General features: G+C 39.3%; 1 protein-coding gene across 1 annotated transcript in view; it reads left to right on the plus strand.

The window, feature by feature from the left end:
* Nucleotides 1-25,334, plus strand: part of LOC120740294 (neuronal PAS domain-containing protein 3) — a 381,289-nt gene that overhangs the window by 346,700 nt on the left and 9,255 nt on the right. Inside the window, 5 exon segments of the mRNA XM_040042549.1 lie at nt 2,384-2,577; nt 5,390-5,496; nt 23,670-23,713; nt 23,715-23,818; nt 25,186-25,301. Of these exon segments, the coding sequence (XP_039898483.1) occupies nt 2,384-2,577; nt 5,390-5,496; nt 23,670-23,713; nt 23,715-23,818; nt 25,186-25,301 (565 nt within the window).

Genomic DNA, 25,334 nt, shown 5'->3' on the forward strand with positions numbered 1-25,334 from the left:
AATACTTCTGTGCCACTCTTGACTTGCAGTACCACACTTCCTGTCTTGGAACCCTATCAGGTGTCTCTAAATCCACAAAGAAACTTCCACAGCATGTCTTTTGTCCTGTTTTCCTTCTCTCACCCCAACCGGCCGTGTCAGACAGCTGCCCCTCCCTGTGCCTGGTTCTGCCGGAGGTTTCTTCCTGTTAAAAGGGAGTTTTTCTTTCCCACTGTTGCCAAAGTGCTCATAGGGAGTCATATGATTGTTGGGTTTTTCTCTGTATGTATTATTGTGGGGTCTACCTTACAATTTAAAGCGCCTTGAGGCGACTGTTGTTGTGATTTGGGCACTGTATAAATAAAATTGAATTGAACTGAACTCCTTCTAACCTCGTCCATACTTCTCCATCAAGACTCTCAAAGCAAGCATCGCATTTGTACTGCTCTTTAATCAACATGAGGCCATACTGGTAGTAATTGTCAACTCTCTTCTAAACCTAGCTTCATCAACTTTATCTGTCTGTAGTTACTACAGCTCTTCACAACAATTCTTGAAAATCAGTTTCAGTACACTTTTCTCGATTCCTGTGTCATTATTTCACTCTCCTACATTGTGTTAAATAATATGGCTAAAAAGTCCACTGCCCTTGTCATCTGATCTGAATGAACTTAACAGAACTGGGCTTTCAGTTCACACTTCTGAGACTTTAAAATTTATGTGGAAAAAAAATGTTAGATGAAAGTGACACTAGAACTTTGGCTGTCTATTACAGTGAAGGACTTGTCTGTTTTTCTTCCGCTTTTGCAGTTACAGTAACCTTGGTTTGATCTTGTTCCCATGCTTAGGTTTGTGATTTTTTTCTGCATAAAGAAAATATGCATGTATAGGTGTAACATCAGGACTCTAAGCTCTGCGACCGTCTCACTATTCACAGATCGAGAAGCCGGATTAAAGGGGATTCTTTGGGCTGCCTTGTTTGTGCGTGAATGTGTGTGTATGTGGGGTCACTCGTGGTTTATCCCTGACTAATACATTCAATTCTCCTCAGGAATGATGGCAGACAGCAGAGGAAAGACAGAGGAAAAGCTGTCAAAGACAAAACAAAATCACTAAAAGAACTTACAGATTTCATTAATACATTGTCTGAACCATGAATGGAATAGAGACTCAATTCAAACACTAGCATTATCAAAAATATAGCACAGGAAGTATGTTTACTTTGCTTTTTCAGCTTTTGTGTGAAACAACAAGTTTTTGTGTGGACCAGTTTGTGTTTTTGTTTATGAGCTGGGACACATAACCACAGGACACATATTTTATGTGGTCCTTACTTTGGAGGACACACATGGAAATGGTTCTTTGATTGCTCAAACTTGTTTGAGAGTTTTTGGTAAGTTTGGATGTTGGGCATTTGGGCATTTATTTATGATGATAGCTGAAGATAAGGAAGAAGTGCCAGTATCCTCATAAAGATTTACATAAAGTTTACTAGCATAATAATTGGGAGACCTAAACAGACTTGTACTTATATATTACTTTTCTAGTCTATTTGAGCACTCAAAGCACTTTCTTATCCATTTACACACATTTAAACAAGCACATTTTAACTTCACACACTCCAATAGATAGCTTGAGGGGAACTCAGAGTTCAGTATCTTGCTAAAGGATGCTTCGACAAGAGGAGTAGGTGATTGAAGAGCCGGCCTTCCACTTTGTAGAGGAAGTGCTTTACCTCCTGAGCTACGGCCACCCAATGAGAATAGAGCACATTTGTATTTTAGTAGAGACTACGATACAAAACAGATATTCACATATGTATTTTTTCAATTTTATTTTGCCTTTATTTATATAGGTAGTGCCCATTGAGACTCAGTGTCTCATTTCAATTCAATTCAATTCAATTTTAGTTATATAGCGCCAAATCACAACAAAAGTCGCCTCAAGGCGCTTCATAGATACAGAGAAAAACCCAACAATCATGTGACCCTCTATGAGCAAGCACTTTGGCGACAGTGGGAAGGAAAAACTCCCTTTTAACAGGAAGAAACCTCCAGCAGAACCAGGCTCATTTATAAGTGAAACCTGTTCCAGACAAGCAGATAAACATAATCATATATTAGTACAGACATTTGCACTTACATACACATAATGACACTGGTATAATTTTTGTCCACCTCTAAATTGGACATCAAGTTTGAGCTGACCAGCATACAGGTTATTAGTGCTTCATAGTTATCATCTATACAAAGTCTGAGCTGATGTCTTTCTTTAGCTTCTTCGAGGCCAAAAGTTGCATTATCATACATCCTGATTCTCAATAAAAAGAAAGAAATGTAGGTGAATGCTTGTTTCCATATGAAAAAGTTCTTTGACTTTCCTTTACTTGTTTTTTCCCCTTCAGGTGATCCACGTCACAGGGCGCCTGCGGATCAGGATGGCTCTGACGCACAGCCGCTCAGTGCCCAATCAGATCATGGGGATGGTGGCGGTGGCTCACGCTCTCCCGCCGCCAACAATCAACGAGGTTCGCATCGACTGCCAAATGTTCGTGACCCGAGTCAACATGGACCTAAAGATTGTCTACTGTGAGAACAGGTAGAGCAGAAAAACTGAGTTTTTTTGTTTTGTTTTTGTCTGTTGAAAAAGAGTGCACAATAGTTTTTATGAAAAGAACGCAACAAAAAAACAACATATCGGTCTTTAGCTATAATTTTTGTTCTTAATTTTGTTAGTCTTATTGTATAAAATGCTTTTTAGTTTATATTTAATACACTGATTAACTTATTATGGGTTACAAAGAGTTTATAGATCACACAAATGAATGAAAACTTTTTGAGAAGACATGTTTTTATAATAATATCTAGTCCCTACCATGTCTTAGTAACACTTCAAGAAACGTGGCATGAACAGCAAATGACATATTACACTATCATGATTTATTGGACAAAAAGAAATTATTAAAAAATTAATAAATAAATTAATAACATGCCCAATAACCCAGTTTAAATCTCAGCTGCACTTATTGCTGAATGTGCTGCAGAAGTAAACACTAGCTGTCTTTAACACTGTCTACTGAGTGACTGGAAACAGTTTCGTTTGTTTCAAGTCAAAGTTTAGAACTTGTTTACTGTTTTGGGCAAGTTTTCTGAAAATCTTGTGATTTCGATAACTTGAGAAGAAGACGGGTTTTGAAATTGATACTAGACGGTTGAGGGGTAGCACTGAAAGTTGCCAGTGTTTAAACTTGAGTGTAAGTGAATGACACTAAAAACATTCTCGGTCAATATGACACAAATTTCTGATTCCACTTTCCGCTCAACTTTGCTCTTAGGTATTTTACACAGTCTGACCTTGGGGTGAATTTGGTGAGACGTCCACTCCTGAGAAGATCGGCAACTGTCTTCAGTGTTTTTCACTTGTCGATTATCTTTCTTTTAATACAACTTCAAATTGCTTGGAATGGCCCTGAAATTTCCCAGATTGATGGGCAGCAATTGTTTCTTTAAGACAGTTATAGATGTCTTTCCTCCTGACATTGTGTTAACACATACCTGAATGCGCCTGATGAGCAAACTACCAAAATGTCAGCTTTTATAGAGGCAGTCACAGATTCTGATGATCAGTTAATGATGTACTGACTTATATCACCTTATATTACACACACATTGTGTACATAATATTTCGGCTGATACATATGAACATAGTATTGCTGAGTAAATGATATGTTTAAGGAGTTTTTTATCTACAAAATTATCTGTTCATCTTAGTTTATTTTGATTGGACATTTTAGAGTGCTCCACTTATATTGTGATTAAATATCACAAGAAATTATACCAAAAAAACTGACTACTGACTACTTCTGCATTCATCTTTCACACCTGCTGTTCAAGAAGAAAAGTTGCCTTCCCTGTCAGAGCATCTTATTCATGAGAACCCTGACCCAATCCTCCCCGGTTTAACAGTGAAATATGTCTCTGATGGATCTATCTCCTTTGCTCTGTCCAGATAAAGCAGATAGGTATCAGGATCTCATGCAGGAGTTAACCGGCCAACCAAGGAGATTCATATCAGGCAAAAAAAAAAAACTTCATGTTTTATTATAGAAAGAGAGGAGGGGAAAATGATAGTAGGCAGATTGCTTTATTGGTGGGTGGAAAAAGGGACACAATGCGAGGCAGATGATGATATTCAGTGCGCAGCGACAGAAAGCATCTCTGTGGTGAACAGGCAAGTGTCGCTCCCATTACAGCCCCATTTTGAGGATGAGTTTCTAAGAGAATGAGAAAATGGGAGGATGGGTTTTTCTAAAGAACAGAGTGTGCTGTTATCTGCCTGCCAGACATTAGTCCTCCCACCGCCCACTCGCTGTCACAATGAAACTGGGGAAATTGTTCTGTCTATCCTGTGGCAAATTTGTTCAAATTAAAGCTTTTTAAAGCTCACATGTGTTACCTGTACAATAGACAGGCAGCTTCAGTCTCTGTTGTTGGGTTTATTAGCTTTTTTTGCCTCCCCTGAATCAGACTTCGTAATCATCGAATACCAGAACTGCAGAAAGAAAATTGTCTCAGTGTGACAAGCTATGTATTTCAAAGTTTCACAACATTTCCACTTCCATGCAGCTTATTGTGGTGGGATATGGATGCAAGATTATCATCCAAAGCAAAGCAACAGAACAGAACATGGGGAAGTGGATATTCTTTCATCAGCAATTCCACTTATAAAGGAGCAAATATAATCTTTGTTATTGATTATCAGAATTAGATTCTCTCTTCAATTTTTGCTGACCGCTGGCAAATAGATACGGTGGCCCCGAGGTGCCATTTTAGAACATTTCAGAAACATATCAACAAAATTGAAAAGACAACAACGTTCTGTAAAGCACGAAGAAATCTCGAAAACTCAGCAGCACTTCAGAAATCTTAACAACAGTTCAGAAACCAAAGTGATGTCAGAAAACACAACATTTTGGAAAATATTAAACAGAAAAAGCTAAACGAATGCAACTGAATAACATAACCAGCGTGTGGTTGTGGTGTTTTGTTGAAAGTGGCGTAAAAAGCAAATGATGACCAAAAAGTTTAGAACTTTCAAAGAAGTGAAACCTGTGTAGCTTCATTTAAGTGAAATTTAAAAAAAAATCAAAATCATGGGGCCTTTTAGACATGTATTTTTGTATTACACATACAGTTGAGCTTCCACTAGGGGTGGCTGTAGGTATAGCAGATGATCTACTAACTGGAAGGTTATTGGTCCGATTCCTGGCTGCTCCAGTCTGCAAGGCCAAAGTATCCTGAACCTTAAGTTGCTCTCTGAATGTGAATGCTCGAGTGCTCAAGTAGACTGGAAAAGTGCTGAAGAAGAGCCAGTCCATTTACCACTTTGGAACGTGTACTCTTTGTTTCAGAATCAGTGACTACATGGACCTGACTCCAGTGGACATTGTGGGGAAGAGGTGCTACCAGTTTATTCATGCTGAAGATGTGGAGGGGATCAGACAGAGTCACCTTGACTGTGAGTATTGGAACCACCTGACTGAGTGCTGTTCTCTGATTGGGCAAAATAATTTTTTCCTTAGTAACTTTGGAACTAGCAGTTTATAAGCCAGCTTTTCAGCAATTTTTGCCTACAGGTTAAACACTAGTTTAATGTACTTTACCTCTAATCCAGTGAATCTGTACATTTGTTTCATAGCAGTCATACTGCTAGATTTCCCTCTTCAAAGTTTAAAACCACTTATAGAGAATCCCTGCTCTCCTGTATCTTTGAAAAGTTTTCGCACAGCAGCAACTCTGCAATCTTATTACCCTTGTCAGGAGGCATAATGCACCCTCTGACACACACCCAAGCAGAGGCTTGGTATCCATGTTTAGTGGCTGTCTGGATGATTTGCGGCGTGCTGTTTGTTGCTGCAGTCACATCTTTACAGTGGCGGTAAAAACTGAGGAGGCGTTCAGAGCAGCACAGCGTTTCACGGTTTGTCTGAGGTAGTGAAGGCATTTAGGCAGAACGCCAAATAATAACAAGCGGCACAGCAAGGACGGCTGGCGTGATGGGAGTCGAACACGGGCAGCTACAGTCAGATTCTGTCAAATAATGTCCACTGCGGCTGATTGCATTCAGATATAAGGCACAGATATTTCTCTGAAGACCCTTTTCTATTAAAGTGGTGTGAAGGCTTAAAGCAGTGATTTGCGAACTGTATCAATAAAAGCTGTAAAAGCAATAAAATGCTAACTTTTCTGAGATTTGGTTTAAATTACTCAAACTGCTCTGAAAAGTCATGGAACCAACATTCTCAGAGATGTGGAATGACTATTGAATATGATGAAAACTGCCCTCAGAAGCTGGTTAACATTAATACTCTGAAAGAACGAAATGTTTCTTCCACTGAAAACTCTACATCCAGATGAACAGAATCAACTTTCTGGGATTTCCTTACCTGGATAATTCAGTATGCATCAAGACAAAAAAAAAACCCAGACCAGTTTGTTTGCCAGTATCATTTTACTCAGTGTATTACAATTTACATCTTATTAAGAACATAGGTCTAGGGCATGAAGTCGGTTGGCTCACTGGCCTTTTTGTCCCACTACATCTACACCTTAACCAAAGGAAGCTTTTTATTCTCTCTTCCTCCCCTCATTGGTGGCAGTTTCTTCCTGTTCAAAGGGCATTTTTCCTTTTTACTTTTGCTTGGGGTTTTCTCCAAGTGCCTTGAGGCATCTGTTGTTGGGATTTGGTGCTATATAAATAAAATTGCATTGACTTTAACTTAGTCTATAAATTTATTGGCACTATGATGACTTTAATTATTTCCTATAATCTTTATTTGTCTGAAGATGCATTTAGTTCATCTCTGTTTGAGGCTGCAGTTTGTTCTCCTTCTTTTAGCCTGGCTGTGGCTCAGAAAGCAGAACAGGTCATCTACTAACCGCAAGGTTGGTAGTTTGATCTCTGACTGCTCCAGTCTGATTTCCAAAGTATCACTGGGCAAGATATTGAACCCCATGTTGCTCGTGATGTGTTCATCAGAGTGTGAATATTAGATGGAAAACACTTGTAGATGTAGAACAAAGTACTTGGGTGAATGAGACATACTAGAGTAAAATGGTACTATATAAGAAGCACTCCATTTGATTTGAATTAAATTTGGGTTTATGTTTGAGCTTGGTGTTAACGTTTGTTTAGGCTCTTTCACCTGTGAAGGTTTTGAAAATTGGAATATTACACTGGTGGAAATGTGTGGAAGGCCACTGTTGATGGCATACCACTAGAAAGGCTTCAGTGTTTTTATTCCTGGACGAAGGCCTGTGTAAAAGTAAAGATATTGTCATTTATTTTAAATAGGGAGGGCCTTTGATTTTTTTTTTTTCATTTGAAGCCATTTCTATTGGTTGTAGAAACAACAGACCAATCATAGTGCATTTAGTGGTATTAAGAAGGGGTCTCCTTGTTGCTGAACAGTGAAAGAAAATAAATCACACACACGCACAAATGGCAGTGTTTGATTTTAGTGTAGCTAGTGGTCTCCTGCTGGTTTGATTTTTTTACATGCACTCTGAAAACAGAGGGAACCATGATGCTGACTTTAAGCCTTTGCTGTCAGTGTTATGTTAAAAGAAATTATTTGATAATGTGTAGCAAATTATTCTATTAGTCTTAAAGGTCTGCTAACTTTCACTGGAAAGGAGGGCCCTTAAATGACCCTAACTGTACTTACCTCATGATTTCTCTGCAAATAGAGATTTTTGCCGGTCTCTTTAAGCTCTGACTCCCGACACCGGCCCTTACTGCTGTTGTGACACAAATGAAACATGTCACATAGCTCATCAAAAAAAAAAAAGACAAGAAAATATACCAGCATGGAGCTCCCTGAAACTTTTTCAATTACCTTCTCCAAAAGTTCCTGAGCTCTGAACATCCAGAGTGGCCATCAGGAAGTGGCTCTATGGCGGCCTGGCGGGGTCAGGCAGAATAAGGGGAGGGGGGCAGGTTAGGATGTGTAAAACAAAAAAAAAGGGGGAAGTTTTGAGGTAGATTATTCCTCTCTGTCTGCAGTGAGGATGTGAGGTCAGGGAGGCAATCTGGCAGCCAACGGTTTAAATGACTTGGTTTTAGTTGAGCGTAGTCTAATACAGCACCTCCAGTCACCTCTGCTGTTCATTTTATTCTTCCTCTTTCAAAATTAATTTCCTCTGTGAAAGGGGGTCTTTCAGAAATAGATGGCTACAGGGCACTGAGGTTCTCCATGTCTTTTCTCTTTTTTTCCCCATCTTTTTTTCTTTCCATCCTCACCGTCAAATGGAGCGCGGTCAGATTGTTCTAAAATCAGCCTTTCTTTGGGGCGGTTTAATTCGGTGGCTTTATGAACTCGCTGCTGATTGTGTGGAAGCTGATTTCAGACAGGCAGGCTGATGATTCCTAACTTTTTTTTCTGCAGACATGGGGGAACTTTCTGGCTAATTGGATAGCGACAGAAAACGTTTGTGTGGACATCAAATGCAAACACAAAAATAAAGAGTAACATCCAGTTTTATTTATATTGGCTTGGTTTTTCATCTTGATACCTTTAAATGTCAGATAATCATTTAATACAGTGATTTAGAGGCATGTTCTTTTATTTTTTGTGTTCTTTGTGTTCTGGCCAATCAAAATGAGCTCTTTGCACTGGATGTTTGTGTGAAAGAAGAGCCAGACTAAATACTAGACATACCAGGCCTCCACCTTTATGTGCCTGTACTCAAACTACATCCCCAATTCAGAATCTTCTCAGTTAAATCGTAACCGATCGTTGAATCATTCATCATTTTCAGTTGAGAAACAGACTTTCTGCACTTCAATTTTCCTGTTTTTGTGGAACAGCAGCAGCTCACACTCTCCGATTTTTTTTTGGGTGGGATTTCCACATCTGCTTCTGGTTACCCCATTGCAACATGAGTCAGATAGTTAGGGAATCGATCAAGGTATATTTTAGAGGGATAGCCTATTCTCTCAACAGGGATCTAAATTTTAAAAGGCTTCTTTTCAAGTGGAGGACGAAGCATGATCCCTCTCTGTGAAGAGGCGTCTCTCTCTAAGTCTCTATCATTACCTGCTGACAGCTGGTCTAAGCTCAGGTCAGATCTCAAAGTCAATCTGTCCTCGTTTCCACTCAGAGAACAGAGAGAAAGAGAAGGAAGAGATAAAGGGTGAACTTTCCTTTTCACAAAGAAAGGGGGGAAACGGAAAAGAGTGATTTGTCGGCACGAAAAGGAAAGAAATACTCAGCACAAGGGCTGGGAGAGAAATTCATCTTTTCTCAAAGAAAGGGATAGAGATGGGAACTAGTGATTTACAGACAGAAAAAAAGGCAGGACAAAATGCTAATTTTCACACAGAGAGACAGGCTGACGAGCCGTTTCATGTCTTTTTCAAAAGGGGCAGGAAGAATGAGAAAAGAGGAAGGATGAAGATGGGATAATTCCCATGTTTTCACATAGTGAGAAGGGTCACAAAATGCATTATAAGTAGCAAAAGAGAATTAAGGAAACTAGAAGAAAGCGAGAAGAACTTTGCAAAGAAAGGAGAAATTAGAAGATGGTGTTGTAGTTTAACTGAGTGATAGGGAAAAATGTTCAGGTGGTTTTATAGAAGACAAGCACATCCATTACATGAAGGTGAAGATGTGTTAGAATCTATTGTGATCTGTGTTAGGCATCAAGTTGCTTAAAAAAAGAAGTGCTTTTGAAAAGTTCATGTTTTCATAATGACTGATGAACACAACACTAGTGTCACTCATTCTTGCCTGTGCCTGACCTCTCTCATGAGTGACTAGGTGACATGATGTGTGTGCTCCAGGTAATAGACAGTAAATCACAATACAGCTTGTTAGGATGGCAGTGGTTCAGACAGCACAGCTACCCAGCGGTACTGCTCAAGGCAGTCCACATAAAAGTTTGAAAGAGTTTTGAAAACAAAAGCAGAAAAGGTTCTGAAAGATTAAAACCTAACATCAGAACATATGTCACGGTGGCTATGAATTTGATCCGAGACAGTTTGCCTAGAAGACAGAAATTTTAATGACTTATTTTGAATGAATTTCTGTTTTTTTTGGACAGTAATCCAAATTGACAGATTTGGATTAATAATTGAATTTAAAAGAAAATTAGAGACAAAAAAGATTTCTAGGTCTTTTCTTAATATCATGTTTTAATCAAATTTATGGGAATTAATCTCTTCACCCTCTTCAGCCGGTCATGGCTGATGGCTCCCTGAGCCTGGTTCTGCTGGAGGTTTCTTCCTGTTAAAAGGGAGTTTTTCCTCCCCACTCTCTCTCCAAGAGCTTGTCTTGACCTTGCACTGACCTTTGACCATTTAGCTTTGATTGATAGATTTTGGTGATGTGTCACAGCCTGCCAAAACTGTATTTGTTGGGTCAGTGCTGTTACATAGAAAAGGATATATAGGTTGACGATGTTACATCTAAATTCTGGGATTTAATATTTCAAGGATTCATCATAACAAACTAGTCATTAATCATCACTGGCACATTTTAGACTGAGGGCGGTGGACAGCCAAAGAGTTTGTTACACATGTGGAATCTAAACATTTTGTACCAGGAAAGATTTAATGCTACTTTCATTTATCATATTTTCTTTGCCATTATTCGTCAAACAATACGGTCTAACAATATTCTATGGACCGCAGACAGTAAGCAAGACAACCCTGAAAAGAAATGTCATTGTCAAATGTGTGGTAATAAAGTCTGAATAACTTTTACCAGTAAGAACTATGTCATTTTCAATGTAGAAAACACCGACAGTATTTAACTGGTGTACAAGTTACTTGCCTACAACCATGTAAGCATTTTCATATGTTCAGGCATCCCAATTTTGACAAAAATTACTAACATCAGTACTACAAATGAGAAATTACTTGGAAGATGCAGACTTGTAAAACAGCAGAGAACTGCTAATGTATAAAATACAGTAGTAAAAAGATATTTGGTTACTTTGTTTAACCATTTTCAGGTTAGTTGCAAAGTTTTTGCAGGTCTGAACCTCCCAACTTAAAAGAGAGGGAGAGACATAAAGAGAATAGAGACTAAATGCATTAGTTGTTTTTTTTAACAATAGAAGCAAATAAAAAGAAAAATCCCAGACAATGTAGAAAAAAGACACAAAGAGAGATTCTGATTGTCAGAGTTGAAGCAAGACATGGGGGAAGCTGGCTTTTCTAGGGAAACAATCAGGAAGAAAAAAGAATTTCATATTTTCAGACAAAAGGAGGTTTGGACATATATGAAGTTGGAAAAAGACATTTAGAATTAGCAAAGGAGAAGGCGATACAATAGTGAAAGACAGCCAGGATGTTTGGGAGTGAAACAGATGATCGAGAGACATGCAAACGCAGAGGAAAATAAAAGAATGAGAGAGAGTGAGAGACTAGCACAGAAGAGAAAGCTCGGTGGATTTAAGCCTGCAGGCGTTTTAGTAGAGCTGGTCTCTCTAGACCAACACTGCCTTTAATGAATCCACACACACTGAACGGCATTTTTTTTATCTGTTGCATACAAAATGCACACACACACACACACACACACACACCTGTGAATCTACCCACACATGTAATATTAGTAAAACACACAAAAACTGAGTCTTTAGGGACAAGTGAGGAAAAAGGGCATACAAACATAAACTGTAGAAAACACCGGACAAAGTTACAGGAGCGTCATTTGGCGACTTTTCTGTGACTTTCCTTTAACTTGAAGTTCTTGTTTTGAGTAGATAAATCTGCATATTCACTTCAACTTTTTTACATCAATTTTGCGACGTGTTCTAACTAAAGTATCTGAAATCAATGAAATATGAAAGTGGTGAAAGAAGTCCTCAGATCCAGCAATGGCAACATAAGAGTACTTCTTAGTAAATGTATTTAAGTATGAAACTAGTCATTGAGCAATAAAGTGCCATCTGTGACTGGTACTGGTGAACTTATTTTAGGTATCGCAATTCAATTCAATTCAATTTTATTTATATAGCACCAAATCACAACAAAGGGTTCCTGTTCAAGGTTGAGCTTCTTTAAATCTTTTATGTACAATCAGACTAAATTAGACCCCCTCAGTTAGGCTTCCCCCAGACCTAACAGGATAAATCAGTCCTATCTTAATCTGGGGCCTCAATTAGTGCCAGGTTATGGCATTAGTGGGTCAGATCCATCACTCTCAACTTGTCATTTTTCCACTGAGAAACAGAACACAGTGTCAAAATAATGTCGTATTGCTTACTGCCCTACATCAGTCTATGAAGTCTGTATGTACATTTAATATTAGAGTAAACAGTTCAGGACATGCAGTAAAATCAGAATTCTCAAGTAAATGCAAAACCAAGATTGGAGTCATATGCTGCTGAAGAGAGAGCTATCATCCTGAGAGCTATCATTGCAGCACTAGCAGCTTCTGGCTTTTGCTGCAATGATTTGTTCTGAAATAAACAAAATATGATGAACCAGGACCCTGGATAATATACCAGTCCTTTGGGAAGGACTCCTCATGTCTCTATTAAGTGGAAGACCTTAAAATAATAGAGATTATTCATAAATCCTGAACAATCAAACGACCCCCTCTGAGCAAACTAAATGATGTGTGTCATCCGACTTCATTGACAGTTAGAGCTGGGTATCATCTGCATAGCAATGAGAATAAATGATGTTGCCTAAGGGAAGCATAAATAATGTAAACAGATGTGGTCGTAGTACAGGATCCTGTAGAACTCAATAATTAGTCTGTTATATAGATATGATTTCAACAACTACAAACCACTACCTTTATAAACTACAACATGCTCTAATCACTGTAATAGAATATTATGGTCAACAGTATCGAACGCTGCATTGAGGTGAACACAGAGATGAGTCCACTGTCAGAGGCCATAAAAGTATCATTTTTAACCGTCACTAAAGCTGTTTCTGAGCTGTGATGAGCTCTGAAACCTGACTGAAACTCTTCAAATAAGCCATTCCTGTGCAGATGATCAGTTAGCTGTTTTACACTTACTCTTTCAAGGATTTTTGAGATAACAGCAAGGTTGGTGATTGGCCTATAATTAGCTAAGACACGTGGCTGGGTCAAGTGATGCTTTTTTAAGTAATGCTGTAATTAATGCTGTCTTATAGGCCTTTGGTATGTAGCCCATTAATAGAGACAGATTGATCATATGTAAGATTGAAGCATGAATTTATGGCAGGACTTTCTTGAGCAGTCTTGAACGGATGGGATCTAATAGACATGCTGATAGTTTGGAGGAAGAAATTAATGAAGTTAACTCAGAAGGAGGATTGTAAGGCTCTCATGCATGTAAGGCTTTAAAAAAAGCTTGATGTGGTTAAAGAACTTGAATGGAAGGTTTTTGAACTATACCAGAGCTGACCAGAAGAGGGCAACAGAGGGCTAGAGCCATGGAAACATGGTGTTATAAATACAGACACACACTCACAAACTGTCTTTTCCTGCAGACCTCCATCCTTCAAATTTTTGACACACTGAAAAGCTATTTCCGTGAAGCAATTTCACTGTCATAAATTACAGGTTAATGTGGCACAGGGTAAATGAGGTAAAGGTAATCTGAAAGGTAGATGAAACTACATGGGAAATCCAACAGATTCAAAATGAAGAAGAGATAGGGGAAGACAAGCAAAAAACACTAAAACACACTAAAAAAGGAAAAAAATGAAAGACCAGAGGCGTAGAGAAGGGAAACAAACAGTGAGAGATAAACAGAAGAACAATGGCAAAAGTCAAAAGTGTGACACTTAGTGAAAGAAAGCAAGCACGCCAGAGGAAAAGAAGGGGAAAAAGTGAGGTGGAGAGACTTTAAAAGGGAATAGAACTCCTTTAATCTATTGGTCTCTCTCCTGCAGCCTCGGGCGAGCCTCCAGCACTCCCTCTCTCTCCCTCTCTCCTTCATTAGTGGGTGATCAGCAAGTGAGTGATTCAAAGATGGAGGGAGAGACAAAGAGGATGGTGTGAACAGATGGACAGAGGCTGGACCATAGTGTCCAAGCCGAAATGTCTCTGCTCTCATCTGTTGGCCTAACTCATTCATCTTTACCAGGCCCAGGTGGCTGCTTCATTTTGACCACTACGGCTTCCTTATTTCCAATACTGTTATTGTAGTTTGGTTTCTATGAGTAGGTATTCAGTGCTTGCAAAAAGAACAAACAGCTGATTTCTAAATACATTTGATATTCATGCCTTCGTTTTCTTGCTATCATACAGATTTCTGAGCATATTTCTGTTATTCCCAGTAAAAAACTTAAGAAGGTAGCCTGAAGCTTATTATTTTTGTATAATAAAACTTAAATTCTGTTAGCAGAAACTGTGCAACACCCAAGAATTCAAATCTTGGAAAGTGGAATCCATTACAACATAATATGGAAATATTGTCTGTGTCATTCACAGTAACAACCACACAGGAAGTGCAGTTGGGTCATTTAGGCTCCCAAGTTAAAACCCCAACATTTACAGTATTAAAAAGCATATTTACAGCCTATAAAACACCAGATCTCGTATCTATGGATAGTATTTGCCTTCATAGCAAATGTTTGCTTTTTATAACAAACCCCTTTGCAGTTGGATAAGGTTTAAAGTTAGGCACATAGAGTAGCACATTAGTTTATAAACTCAGTTGCTTGTTTTGCATAATATTGAACAGACCATTAAGTCAATTTTGTAAATTCTGGCGATTCTAAGAGTAAGAAAGGAGCATTACCCAAAGTATAGTTATTGGCTAATGATTTGTAATTAGTAATTTGCTGTACAAGGATAACATCTGAAGTCTAATTTGACCGTGCACACACTGACCTGTAAGGTAGGTGTAACGGTAACACCCTTCGGTGTATATAGGTTCAAAACCCCATGTCTACATTGCGTTGTCCTTACTAATGATGACAAAGCCACAAACTGTTACTTTCAGGAATATCAAATATCAGTTTACTTGCTTGGATACAAAGTCCCTCTACCACCAGCTAAATAGGAAGATATTTTCCACTCCAGTGGGTAGAGACCAAAAACTGAGTGACGATTAGACTTCAGTTCACTAGTTGGCTAGGTTACTAGACTGCAATGTCTTGAATAATCAGGCTGCATCTTTTCCTAATGACCTTACAATACTGTTTTGTGTTGTCAGAGCACTTCGCTGTCAGAGTGCAGACTTATTTGTGGGTCCCAGCATATTTAAAAGTAGAATGGGAGGCAGAGCCTTTAGCTTCCAGGCACCTCTTACGCGGAACCAGCTCCCAGTTTGGATTCAGGAGACAGAAATCCTCTCTACCTTTAACTTTAGTTTTAAAACTTTATTTTTTAGTTGATAGTTGGATCAGGTGACCCTGAACCCTCCACTCAGTGCATCATGGGGGATTCCCATGATGCACTGAGTGTTTCTTCTTTATTTACCGTTTTCACTCACTATGCATTTATTCACCTCTCAGCATTTAATCATTATTTGTTATTAATCTCTGGCTCTCTTCTACAGCATGTCTTTTGTGCTGTGCCCCTCCCTGAGCCTGGTTCTGGCAGAGGTTTCATCGTGTTATAAGGGAGTTTTTCCTTCTCACTGTAACCAAGTTCTTGCACATAGAGGATTGTCTGATTGTTCAGGTTTTCCATGGATTATTGTAGGGTCTTTACCTTTCAATATAAACCACGTCAAACTGACTGCTATTGTGATTTGGCACAATTTAATATATGAACAACAACACCAAATTTGATGTTTCTTAACATGAACAAGGTAAAGTTGTATGGTGTTTTGTTTTTGTTTTTTCAGACCCTAACTGGACAAAAGTTCTGGCACATCAGCCTTTGTAATTTAAATTTAATCTCTAACACAAACGGTTCTGCTTGGTGGAAATGTTGCTACAGTTGAAAACCACAGGAAGATTTGTGTGATTTACCAAAATCAAAATGCTCCATTATCTATAAAAGTGCTAATTTTGGGTGCTACCTTTGAGACAGTTAACATTTGGTCTACACTGCTTTCAACTTTTTCACAATCAGTCAATTTATTGAGATCAATTTAATGTGTATTTGTATAGTATAAGAATAATTAATGAGTCCTTGAACAATAACAGAAACAGGTACAACACACAAAACAGGCCAGAGTCGTAGTAGGTAGAGTTGGCAAGGAGTTGAAAAAAGGTTGAAAAATAGCTAGTAGTTGGGTAGGAAGGTCATTGTCTGTATGGACAGATTATGTATATAATATCTACTTTAACTGTTTCTTCCAGAGTGAATATCGGCTGACAGTAACAGTGCTTTATGTGTGTAGATTGTGTACGCAGCACAGTGTGCAGTGTGCTGGAGTTGTAAGCTTTATGTGACTTTGTGTGTGTGTGTGTCCTCTTCCATTGGACATGCTGATACACAGAGCTCTCTGAGGACCTGCAGTCATCTGAAAAGGCACCACTGTGTGTGTGTGTGTGTGTGTGTGCATTCATTGTGTCGTTATTTACTCTAGCGTACAAACAAAGGAAGGTCACATTCAAGGTGACGTGATCTCACCATCTCTGCCTTAACATGCAAACAAGTTATCCCCCCCCCCCACACCCCCTCCACCCCCTCCCCCTCTTAGAGAATAGAAAACGAATGAGCACCAGCCGTTCGACCAAAGTCAATTACTGCAGCCCTGGGGATGTCGTCTTAAACAATGCTATTAGTTTCTAATAGTTTTTAATTACTGGCCTTCTTTTTATATAAATCACCCCCTACTTTCTCTCTCTTTTTTTCTCTGTCATCGAAAAAACCTATTTGTGTCCGTAATTAAATGTAGGAGAGGGGTATGAATTTAGCAGCGCTCACGTCTCGTCTCTGACTGTTTCTGTTTGAGCGGCTCCTGATTAATGCCAATACATATTGCTTGAGATAACCATTTAGTGGTTAATTTGGCCAAATTTATTGCCAGTATGCTGTCACATGGCGGAGCACGGGAGGGTGGGTGGAGACGGTGGCAGTGTGGGGGCCACCTCCTGTGGCCTGAAATATTGTCACAGTGACACAGCGCTATCTGGTGGAGGACAGCAGGAAGTACCAGCTCTGTATTTTAATCAGTTTATTGCACAGGGGGGGGGAGGAGCTCCAACTACTTACTGGTTCAGGTAACAAAAGTAAAACCTGACTTCAGACTTATTTTACTGGCAGAAATAAATATCCAGTGAAGTGCTCTTAGATAGCCAAAATCAATCAAGTAATTGACAAGAGAACAGACTTTTGTAGAGTTTGATTTGAATCGATAGAAATATAACTCATTCGTGAGGTGAATGATCAGAGAAGACTCTGTATAGAAGATGGCTGTAGCTTTCAGGTCTGAAAAGTTAAACCAATGCAAACGTGCCTTAAACATGCATTCTTTCTAATGGCCAGCAGGGGGTGACTCCACTTGTATGTCCTGGAGGTCCAGCTAGAACTCTAGAAAATACCTCAACTCCTCATAATTCTCTTCAGTAAACACTTTCCTCATGAGTTTTTGGTGTCAGTCAGTAGATTTAAGTCTTAAGGACTATATATAATATGTATATATGATATGATAAAAACACAGCATGCTCAGCTTGAGGTTTTAAGAAGGGACTTCCTTAACTGGTGGGTGCCATCATAGGCTATGAAAAGACCACTTATGTAGATTTATAGGCTACAGTAAGCAGAAGGGAAAACGGGTTGGGAATTGCTGTGCAATCAAAGTTATTGCAACCACGTGCAATCAACGTCCAGTCCTTGCCTTTGAAATGGTCACTTCAAAGACATTCATGTACTGTCTTCAGACTGACTTTAACAGGTCTGCAATGAGTTTTCAGTTAAACTGTGTCAAAATATTATTTCGTGTCAGATCCCAAGCCATCCCTGCGTTGATGAACATTATGTTACTGTGCCAGTGTGGAAATGCTCGCATCAGTTTTTCTGCACTGTGTGAAACTGAATTGGAGTTATGAATCTTAGATGCTGCCTCACATCACTTAGTTAGAAAACTATGCTATGAGAGCATCTCTGAAGAAATGATACATGTCTAGTTTATTGTCTTTGCAGTTGATGGTACAGCTGCTCTGCTGGACTGATAAAGAGACACTCCTGAATAAAAGAGATCCACACTAACCTGACCGTCATTCTCTACATCATTCATGAACTTTTGGTCCACGGTGCTATGGAACAACTTACAAAGTCAATCATTTTCAAATATTAACTCTTAAACGCTGGTAGTCTGCTGTTGATCTCAATATAAAACAATATATCACTTTCTTTGTAAAGTGATTAACAGAGAAACTGACAAAAAAACGAAACTGACAGCATTCTGCATTTTGAAAAATTGTTACGTTACGTTACGTGATGGTTGTTCAGTGTGTGCGTACTGCTGAGAAAAGGCCAGGAGAGATTTTGTGTACCAATCTCTATGTAGAAATGTGTATAAAACACTGGAACTCACCATGCTCACTGTAAAAATGAAAACATATTTACAGTGAGTATGTATGTATGCATTTTAGCATCAGGGTTTTCCTTCTCCCTGCTCTGTTAAGTTCAGTTAAGTTCAGTTAATCATACTGACATTTTATTTTTTAATAAAATGCAGGAATGCGTTTGCCTTGGATATAAAAACTAGGAGTCGGGACTAAGTAAAGATTGACATGATAAAGCCAAAGTTAAGGCATGCGTTCACAGCCCTGAGTCACACAGCCATGCCAATTATACCCAGGTGACCCTTAGCCATGCTGCAGTAACCTTAGACTGCTAGGAGGCTTCCTATGATGAATTTCTTTTCACTCTCTGTGTGTTTATTCATCACTACTCCAACCAGTTAAGGCAGATGGACATTATGATTCTTCCTGGTAAAAGGGAGATTTTAATTCCACTGTCACCAAATGTTTACTAGTGGGTTTTTGGAGGGTCTTCACCTTACAATATAAAGCACCTTGAAGTGACTCTTGTTGTCAACACAAAAACCTAAGTACACCCTTACTGGTTATATAGAAATTAAGAGGATAAGTAGCAGCCAAGTGCTAATAATATATGTACTTAATTAGCTGATCATCAACAAGTGCGAGGACCTCTTTAAAATCAGAAGTTTTGGCAGTGTGCTTATCTAGAATATTCAGTTTACAACAAACAAAATAAAACAAGGTTTTAAAATCGTCCAGTAAAAATCCCAAACTCAGCCGGATTAAAATGCTGTGGAAACTCAGGAGATCCACCAAAATCGTGGTTGGAGGTAATTATTGCAGTCCTACATATGAAAAGAAAAGACTCTGTACTAGCCATAAAGTCTTTTATGTGTGGAATACAAAATTTTAACATCTATTTAAGCCACTACAGGGAGTGCAGAATTATTAGGCAAGTTGTATTTTTGAGGAATAATTTTATTATTGAACAACAACCATGTTCTCAATGAACCCAAAAAACTCATTAATATCAAAGCTGAATGTTTTTGGAAGTAGTTTTTAGTTTGTTTTTAGTTTTAGCTATTTTAGGGGGATATCTGTGTGTGCAGGTGACTATTACTGTGCATAATTATTAGGCAACTTAACAAAAAACAAATATATACCCATTTCAATTATTTATTTTTACCAGTGACACCAATATAACATCTCCACATTCACAAATATACATTTCTGACATTCAAAAACAAAACAAAAACAAATCAGCGACCAATATAGCCACCTTTCTTTGCAAGGACACTCAAAAGCCTGCCATCCATGGATTCTGTCAGTGTTTTGATCTGTTCACCATCAACATTGCGTGCAGCAGCAACCACAGCCTCCCAGACACTGTTCAGAGAGGTGTACTGTTTTCCCTCCTTGTAAATCTCACATTTGATGATGGACCACAGGTTCTCAATGGGGTTCAGATCAGGTGAACAAGGAGGCCATGTCATTAGTTTTTCTTCTTTTATACCCTTTCTTGCCAGCCACGCTGTGGAGTACTTGGACGCGTGTGATGGAGCATTGTCCTGCATGAAAATCATGTTTTTCTTGAAGGATGCAGACTTCTTCCTGTACCACTGCTTGAAGAAGGTGTCTTCCAGAAACTGGCAGTAGGACTGGGAGTTGAGCCTGACTCCATCCTCAACCCGAAAAGGCCCCACAAGCTCATCTTTGATGATACCAGCCCAAACCAGTACTCCACCTCCACCTTGCTGGCGTCTGAGTCGGACTGGAGCTCTCTGCCCTTTACCAATCCAGCCACGGGCCCATCCATCTGGCCCATCAAGACTCACTCTCATTTCATCAGTCCATAAAACCTTAGAAAAACCAGTCTTGAGATATTTCTTGGCCCAGTCTTGACGTTTCAGCTTGTGTGTCTTGTTCAGTGGTGGTCGTCTTTCAGCCTTTCTTACCTTGGCCGTGTCTCTGAGTATTGCACACCTTGTGCTTTTGGGCACTCCAGTGATGTTGCAGCTCTGAAATATGGCCAAACTGGTGGCAAGTGGCATCTTGGCAGCTGCACGCTTGACTTTTCTCAGTTCATGGGCAGTTATTTTGCGCCTTGGTTTTTCCACACGCTTCTTGCGACCCTGTTGACTATTTTGAATGAAACGCTTGATTGTTCGATGATCACGCTTCAGAAGCTTTGCACTTTTGAGACTGCTGCATCCCTCTGCAAGATATCTCACTATTTTTGACTTTTCTGAGCCTGTCAAGTCCTTCTTTTGACCCATTTTGCCAAAGGAAAGGACGTTGCCTAATAATTATGCACACCTGATATAGGGTGTTGATGTCATTAGACCACACCCCTTCTCATTACAGAGATGCACATCACCTAATATGCTTAATTGGTAGTAGGCTTTCAAGCCTATACAGCTTGGAGTAAGACAACATGCATGAAGAGGATGATGTGGACAAAATACTCATTTGCCTAATAATTCTGCACTCCCTGTAGAACTCAAAATTATATAAAGAAGTATATAAAACCAGTCCAAACAGGATTCATTATGGGCTGTCAGGAAAAAAGTAATACAAGAAAAATACTAAATCTACAGTTAATATCTCAGCTTGGATCCTGAGAAAGCATTTAATCAAGTTGATTGGCTGTTTCTGGAACAAACACTGATAGAAATAAGATATGGAGAAATATTTGCTACTTGGATTAATGCACTTTATAAAAATCCTAGGTCAAAAGTTAGGCTTAACAGTTGTTGTTCTGATTCATTTATGGTGGAAACGGGTGTGAGGAAAGGGAGACTCATTATCACCAATTCTCTTTATTGGCTTTATAGGCTCTTACTTTTTCTTTTGGGACTTTAGAGAAACATATGGCTCAGACCAGAGGTACATTTTACGGATACTCCTATTCATTGCTGGGAAAATGAGAACTCTGAAGTGGAAGAAAACAAAACCACCATCCATAACTCAGTGGATACAGAGACTGAATAAGTCTACATAATAGAACAAATGACTGCAAGTCTGCAACTGAAGAAGGGAAAGAACTAAAGAAGAGTGTGCCAGAATTTCTCTGCTATTACATGAGAGACTGATAAAGTCATAGATAAAGAATGAAGTCTTCCTCATCACTGCTAATTTACCACATGCTAAACTTTAGAAAGGTAAGCTTTACATTCAATTCAATTCAATTTTATTTATATAGAACCAAATCACAACAATTACAATTGATATTGTAAGGAAAAGATCCTACAATAATATAGTGAAAACCGAGACAACTCCAACAAAAAAGTGAACCCCTTTAAGCAAGCGCTTTGGCGACAGTGGGAAGGAAAAACAAAGGGACGACCATCTGCTACGACCGGTTGACACACTGTAGAAGAGAGACAGAGATAAATAATAGATAAGATTAAATGCAGTGTGGTTTATAAATAAAAAGTGAGTGAAAACAGTGAATGAAAAAGAAACACTCACTGCATTTTAGGAAGTCCCAGCAGCCTAGACCTACTGCAACATAACTAAGGGTGGATTCAGGGTCACATCATCGAGCTCTAACTATATGTTTTATCAAATAGGAAAGTATTAAACCTAATCTTAAAAGTAGAGAGGGTCTCTGTCTACTGAATCCAAACTTGAGGCTGGTTCCACAGAAGAGGGACTTGAAAGCATGCGCCTTTAAATATCCTAGTAACCACAAGTAAGCCTGCAGTCTGAGCATGAAGTGCTCTTATTGGGTGATATGGTGCTATAAGGTCATTAAGATAAGATGGTGCCTGATTATTCAAGACCTTGTATGTGATGAGAAGTACATGATTGTGTACTGTCAGAATGTCACAGCAATAGGATATTTCAGCATTCACGTTTCATAAAAACTTGATGTCATGCTTTGAGTGTGTTATTTCAAACCTATGGGAAGCACATGGATACATGAACAGGCAGTGCTGCACACACCCACACAGATACGGAGCAGTGGCGGCTGGCCCATAGGGGGCGCTCGGGCTCCGCCCCCCCAAATGTGGAGGAGTAAAAATATATATTTTTAAAAAAATTCATCAAGATAGTTTACTATGGTGTGTGCCCATAAACAGCAGCGTATTTTAAATTTTCAAACAGATGACTCATTAAAGTTCAAACGAAAAAAGACGTTTGTTTCTCTCTGGGGCGATCGTCAAAGCGCCCTTATATGCACACAGCGAAATAGCCTAGTCATTAATTGGTTGCCAGGGGAAAATAATAAATATTTGACCTATCAGCCGTCGTCGAACTTTAATGGTTTGGGGGCGCCTTAAAATTGCGCCCCCTGCAGAAAACGCCGCGAAGATTGCGGTTCTAAGAATTTTAACCTTCAGTCCAGTAGCCTAGTGAGCTATAAGGTCAGAGAGAGACAGGGCAGCGGTATTGCTAACGGTTGAGGCACAGCCTCCCACAAATTCGTTATATCGCTTCTACCTACCCTTTTGGCCTTGAAGACAATGGCAGAAAAACTGCAAGTAAAGAGTGGGGACCTGACAAGCCCCGAAATTCAACTAACCCAAGGCAACGAAGGAGAAGTCAAAAGCATACAACAGGACTTTTTGTCGGAAGGTGGTTCAGCGCAAGTCGTGGCTGACAGGCTGTGCATATTGATTTATATGATGTCAGCCGCTTTATAATTGTTGCGTGATTACACCAACACATTGGATTGATGTAGCCTAAGTAGTTATGAGTTAAGTGGAGCACATTCATTTTGCTTAAAGGCTACCTGTTCTAGTTCTTGCGCTTTCTACATGGAACTTATGTGCTATAGGAAAGCTGTCGGTGGTGTGTTGCCATCTAGTGGGCATGAGTTATCAACTGTAGGAGTGAATCACCAAGCAACAAATTAAAAGTGTGTGTTTGATGTACGCATTAAATGGTCATTTTAGTCGATATCATAAAAATTGCCCCCCCTGAGATTTTTTTCAGGAGCCGCCACTGATACGGAGAGAGCAAGAGAGGCTGGCAGTGTGTGTTGGTCTGATTAATGACGGCAAACCCAAGGCCCCCCAAAAGAAAAAGCCAAAAAAAAAAAGCTCTGAGCCAGCGTCCAGCATGACATCTGATGACTACCTCCCTCTCTCTCTCACACACACACACACCTCTCAGTCTTTGTTTCTCTCGCACCTTCCACCCATCCAAACTCCCCTGTCCTTTATCCACTTTTTTTGCCTTTTCTTTCTCTCCTCTGACGAACTATCTGTAAAGACACAACATCAAAGAGAAAACGCAGTGAAATAACAAACATCCTTTCTTGCTTTCTTTCTCTGTCTCAGTGATGAATAAAGGCCAGTGTGTGACAAAGTATTACCGGTGGATCCCAGAAGAATGGTGGTTACATCTGGATCCAGTCCAGTGCCACCATCGCTATCAATGTGAAGAACGCCAGCGAGAAGAATATCATCTGGGTCAACTACGTTCTCAGGTCAGAGGTCGACAATGTGATAATGATCTTGTGGTACAATGGTATGGTGGAACAGTCCAAAAAATTACCTCCTACCTCTTTTTTCTTATTGCTTTTCCTTGATCTCTGTGGAAACATCAGGAGGTCAAGGAGAGTTTATCAAAACTCATTCAAAAGAAGTAAAAGAGAAGCTGCTCAGAGAATCCAGATGTATGTATACTAGACTCTTAAACAAATGCAGATGTCCAGAAAATGGAGAGTTTTACAGGGACAAGAACCTCTGCAGATTAATTAAAGAAACAAAGCCAATGAAATCAACTAAATCACATTTTCTTATTTTTTCCTGCTTGAGAGTGATCCAGTGTAACTCCTTTTCTTGTCCCTGTTTTCTACGACCAACGAAACCTAAACGGGGACATCTATCACTTATCCCAGTTGACCTGACATAATAATGAATTAATGAATTGCATAGCTGGCAATGCAAAAACACACATTTCTAATGCAAACTAAATTGTAGCCATCCTATCATATAATGTTAGCTGAAAAATAATACAACTGTGATTTGGTGGTTGAAGAATGTGATGAACTGTTTCAGTTAAATTCACCGGACCAAAGTTTCAGCCAAACATCATCACAACATCAATTTTTTTCTAATTTACATAGAGGCGCAAAGTACTGTAGATTAATATCATACAGAAATTAATAAAGCCAGCTTTCATTGACTATTTTGTTTTACTTTTAAAGAATAGACAGACATAGGCATTACTTTATAAAAACATTTGCATCCTCCCCATTTTACTTTATAATGCATTCACGATTGGAGCCATGTTATTATAAATTATACATTATAGCCAGGGGTGCACATAAGTGGTCCGCAGGTGCACATTCGCTGTCAAAATAAACGACGCGCACCAGATAATAAGTTGCAACGTGCGTTTGCGTACATATAAAAGGCGCTGTTTTTGTCGAGTAGAGTGGGATTTTCATGGCATATTCTGCACCACATCTCTGTGCGTTCATCATTTGTTTGAAGCCAGCTCACCTCCAACAACCACTTTCCCGAGAATACGCGCTTCTTTTGCGGTTCGGACTCCTTCTGACATTTCTTTGGAGGTGGAGGAACACCAAAGTAATTGCTTAAAGGAGCTTCTTCAACATCTTTAAGAGTCCTAAACAAATATCTGTCCTCCTCCAGAAAATCTTATGTACGCAAACGCGCGTTGCAACTTCTTCGCGTCGTATCTTTTATTTTGACAGTGAATGCGCACCTGCGGACCACTTATGTGCACCCCTGATTATAGCTGACATTTATTTTCATTAGATTTGACCAAGGCAATCGATGAACAAACGTTTCTTCTGTCACTGACAAATTTTCTGTGTCTTTGCAGTAATCCAGAGTATAAAGACACACCCATGGACATTGCCCAGCTGCCAAACCTGCCTGAGAAAGCTTCAGAGTCCTCTGAAACTTCAGACTCTGAGTCCGAGTCCAAAGAAAACTCAGGTGGGTAGAAAAGGGAGAACAGAGGAGCAACAT

Source organism: Simochromis diagramma, unplaced genomic scaffold (assembly GCF_900408965.1).
Source record: "Simochromis diagramma unplaced genomic scaffold, fSimDia1.1 OVJJ01000304.1, whole genome shotgun sequence".
NCBI lineage: Eukaryota > Metazoa > Chordata > Actinopteri > Cichliformes > Cichlidae > Simochromis > Simochromis diagramma.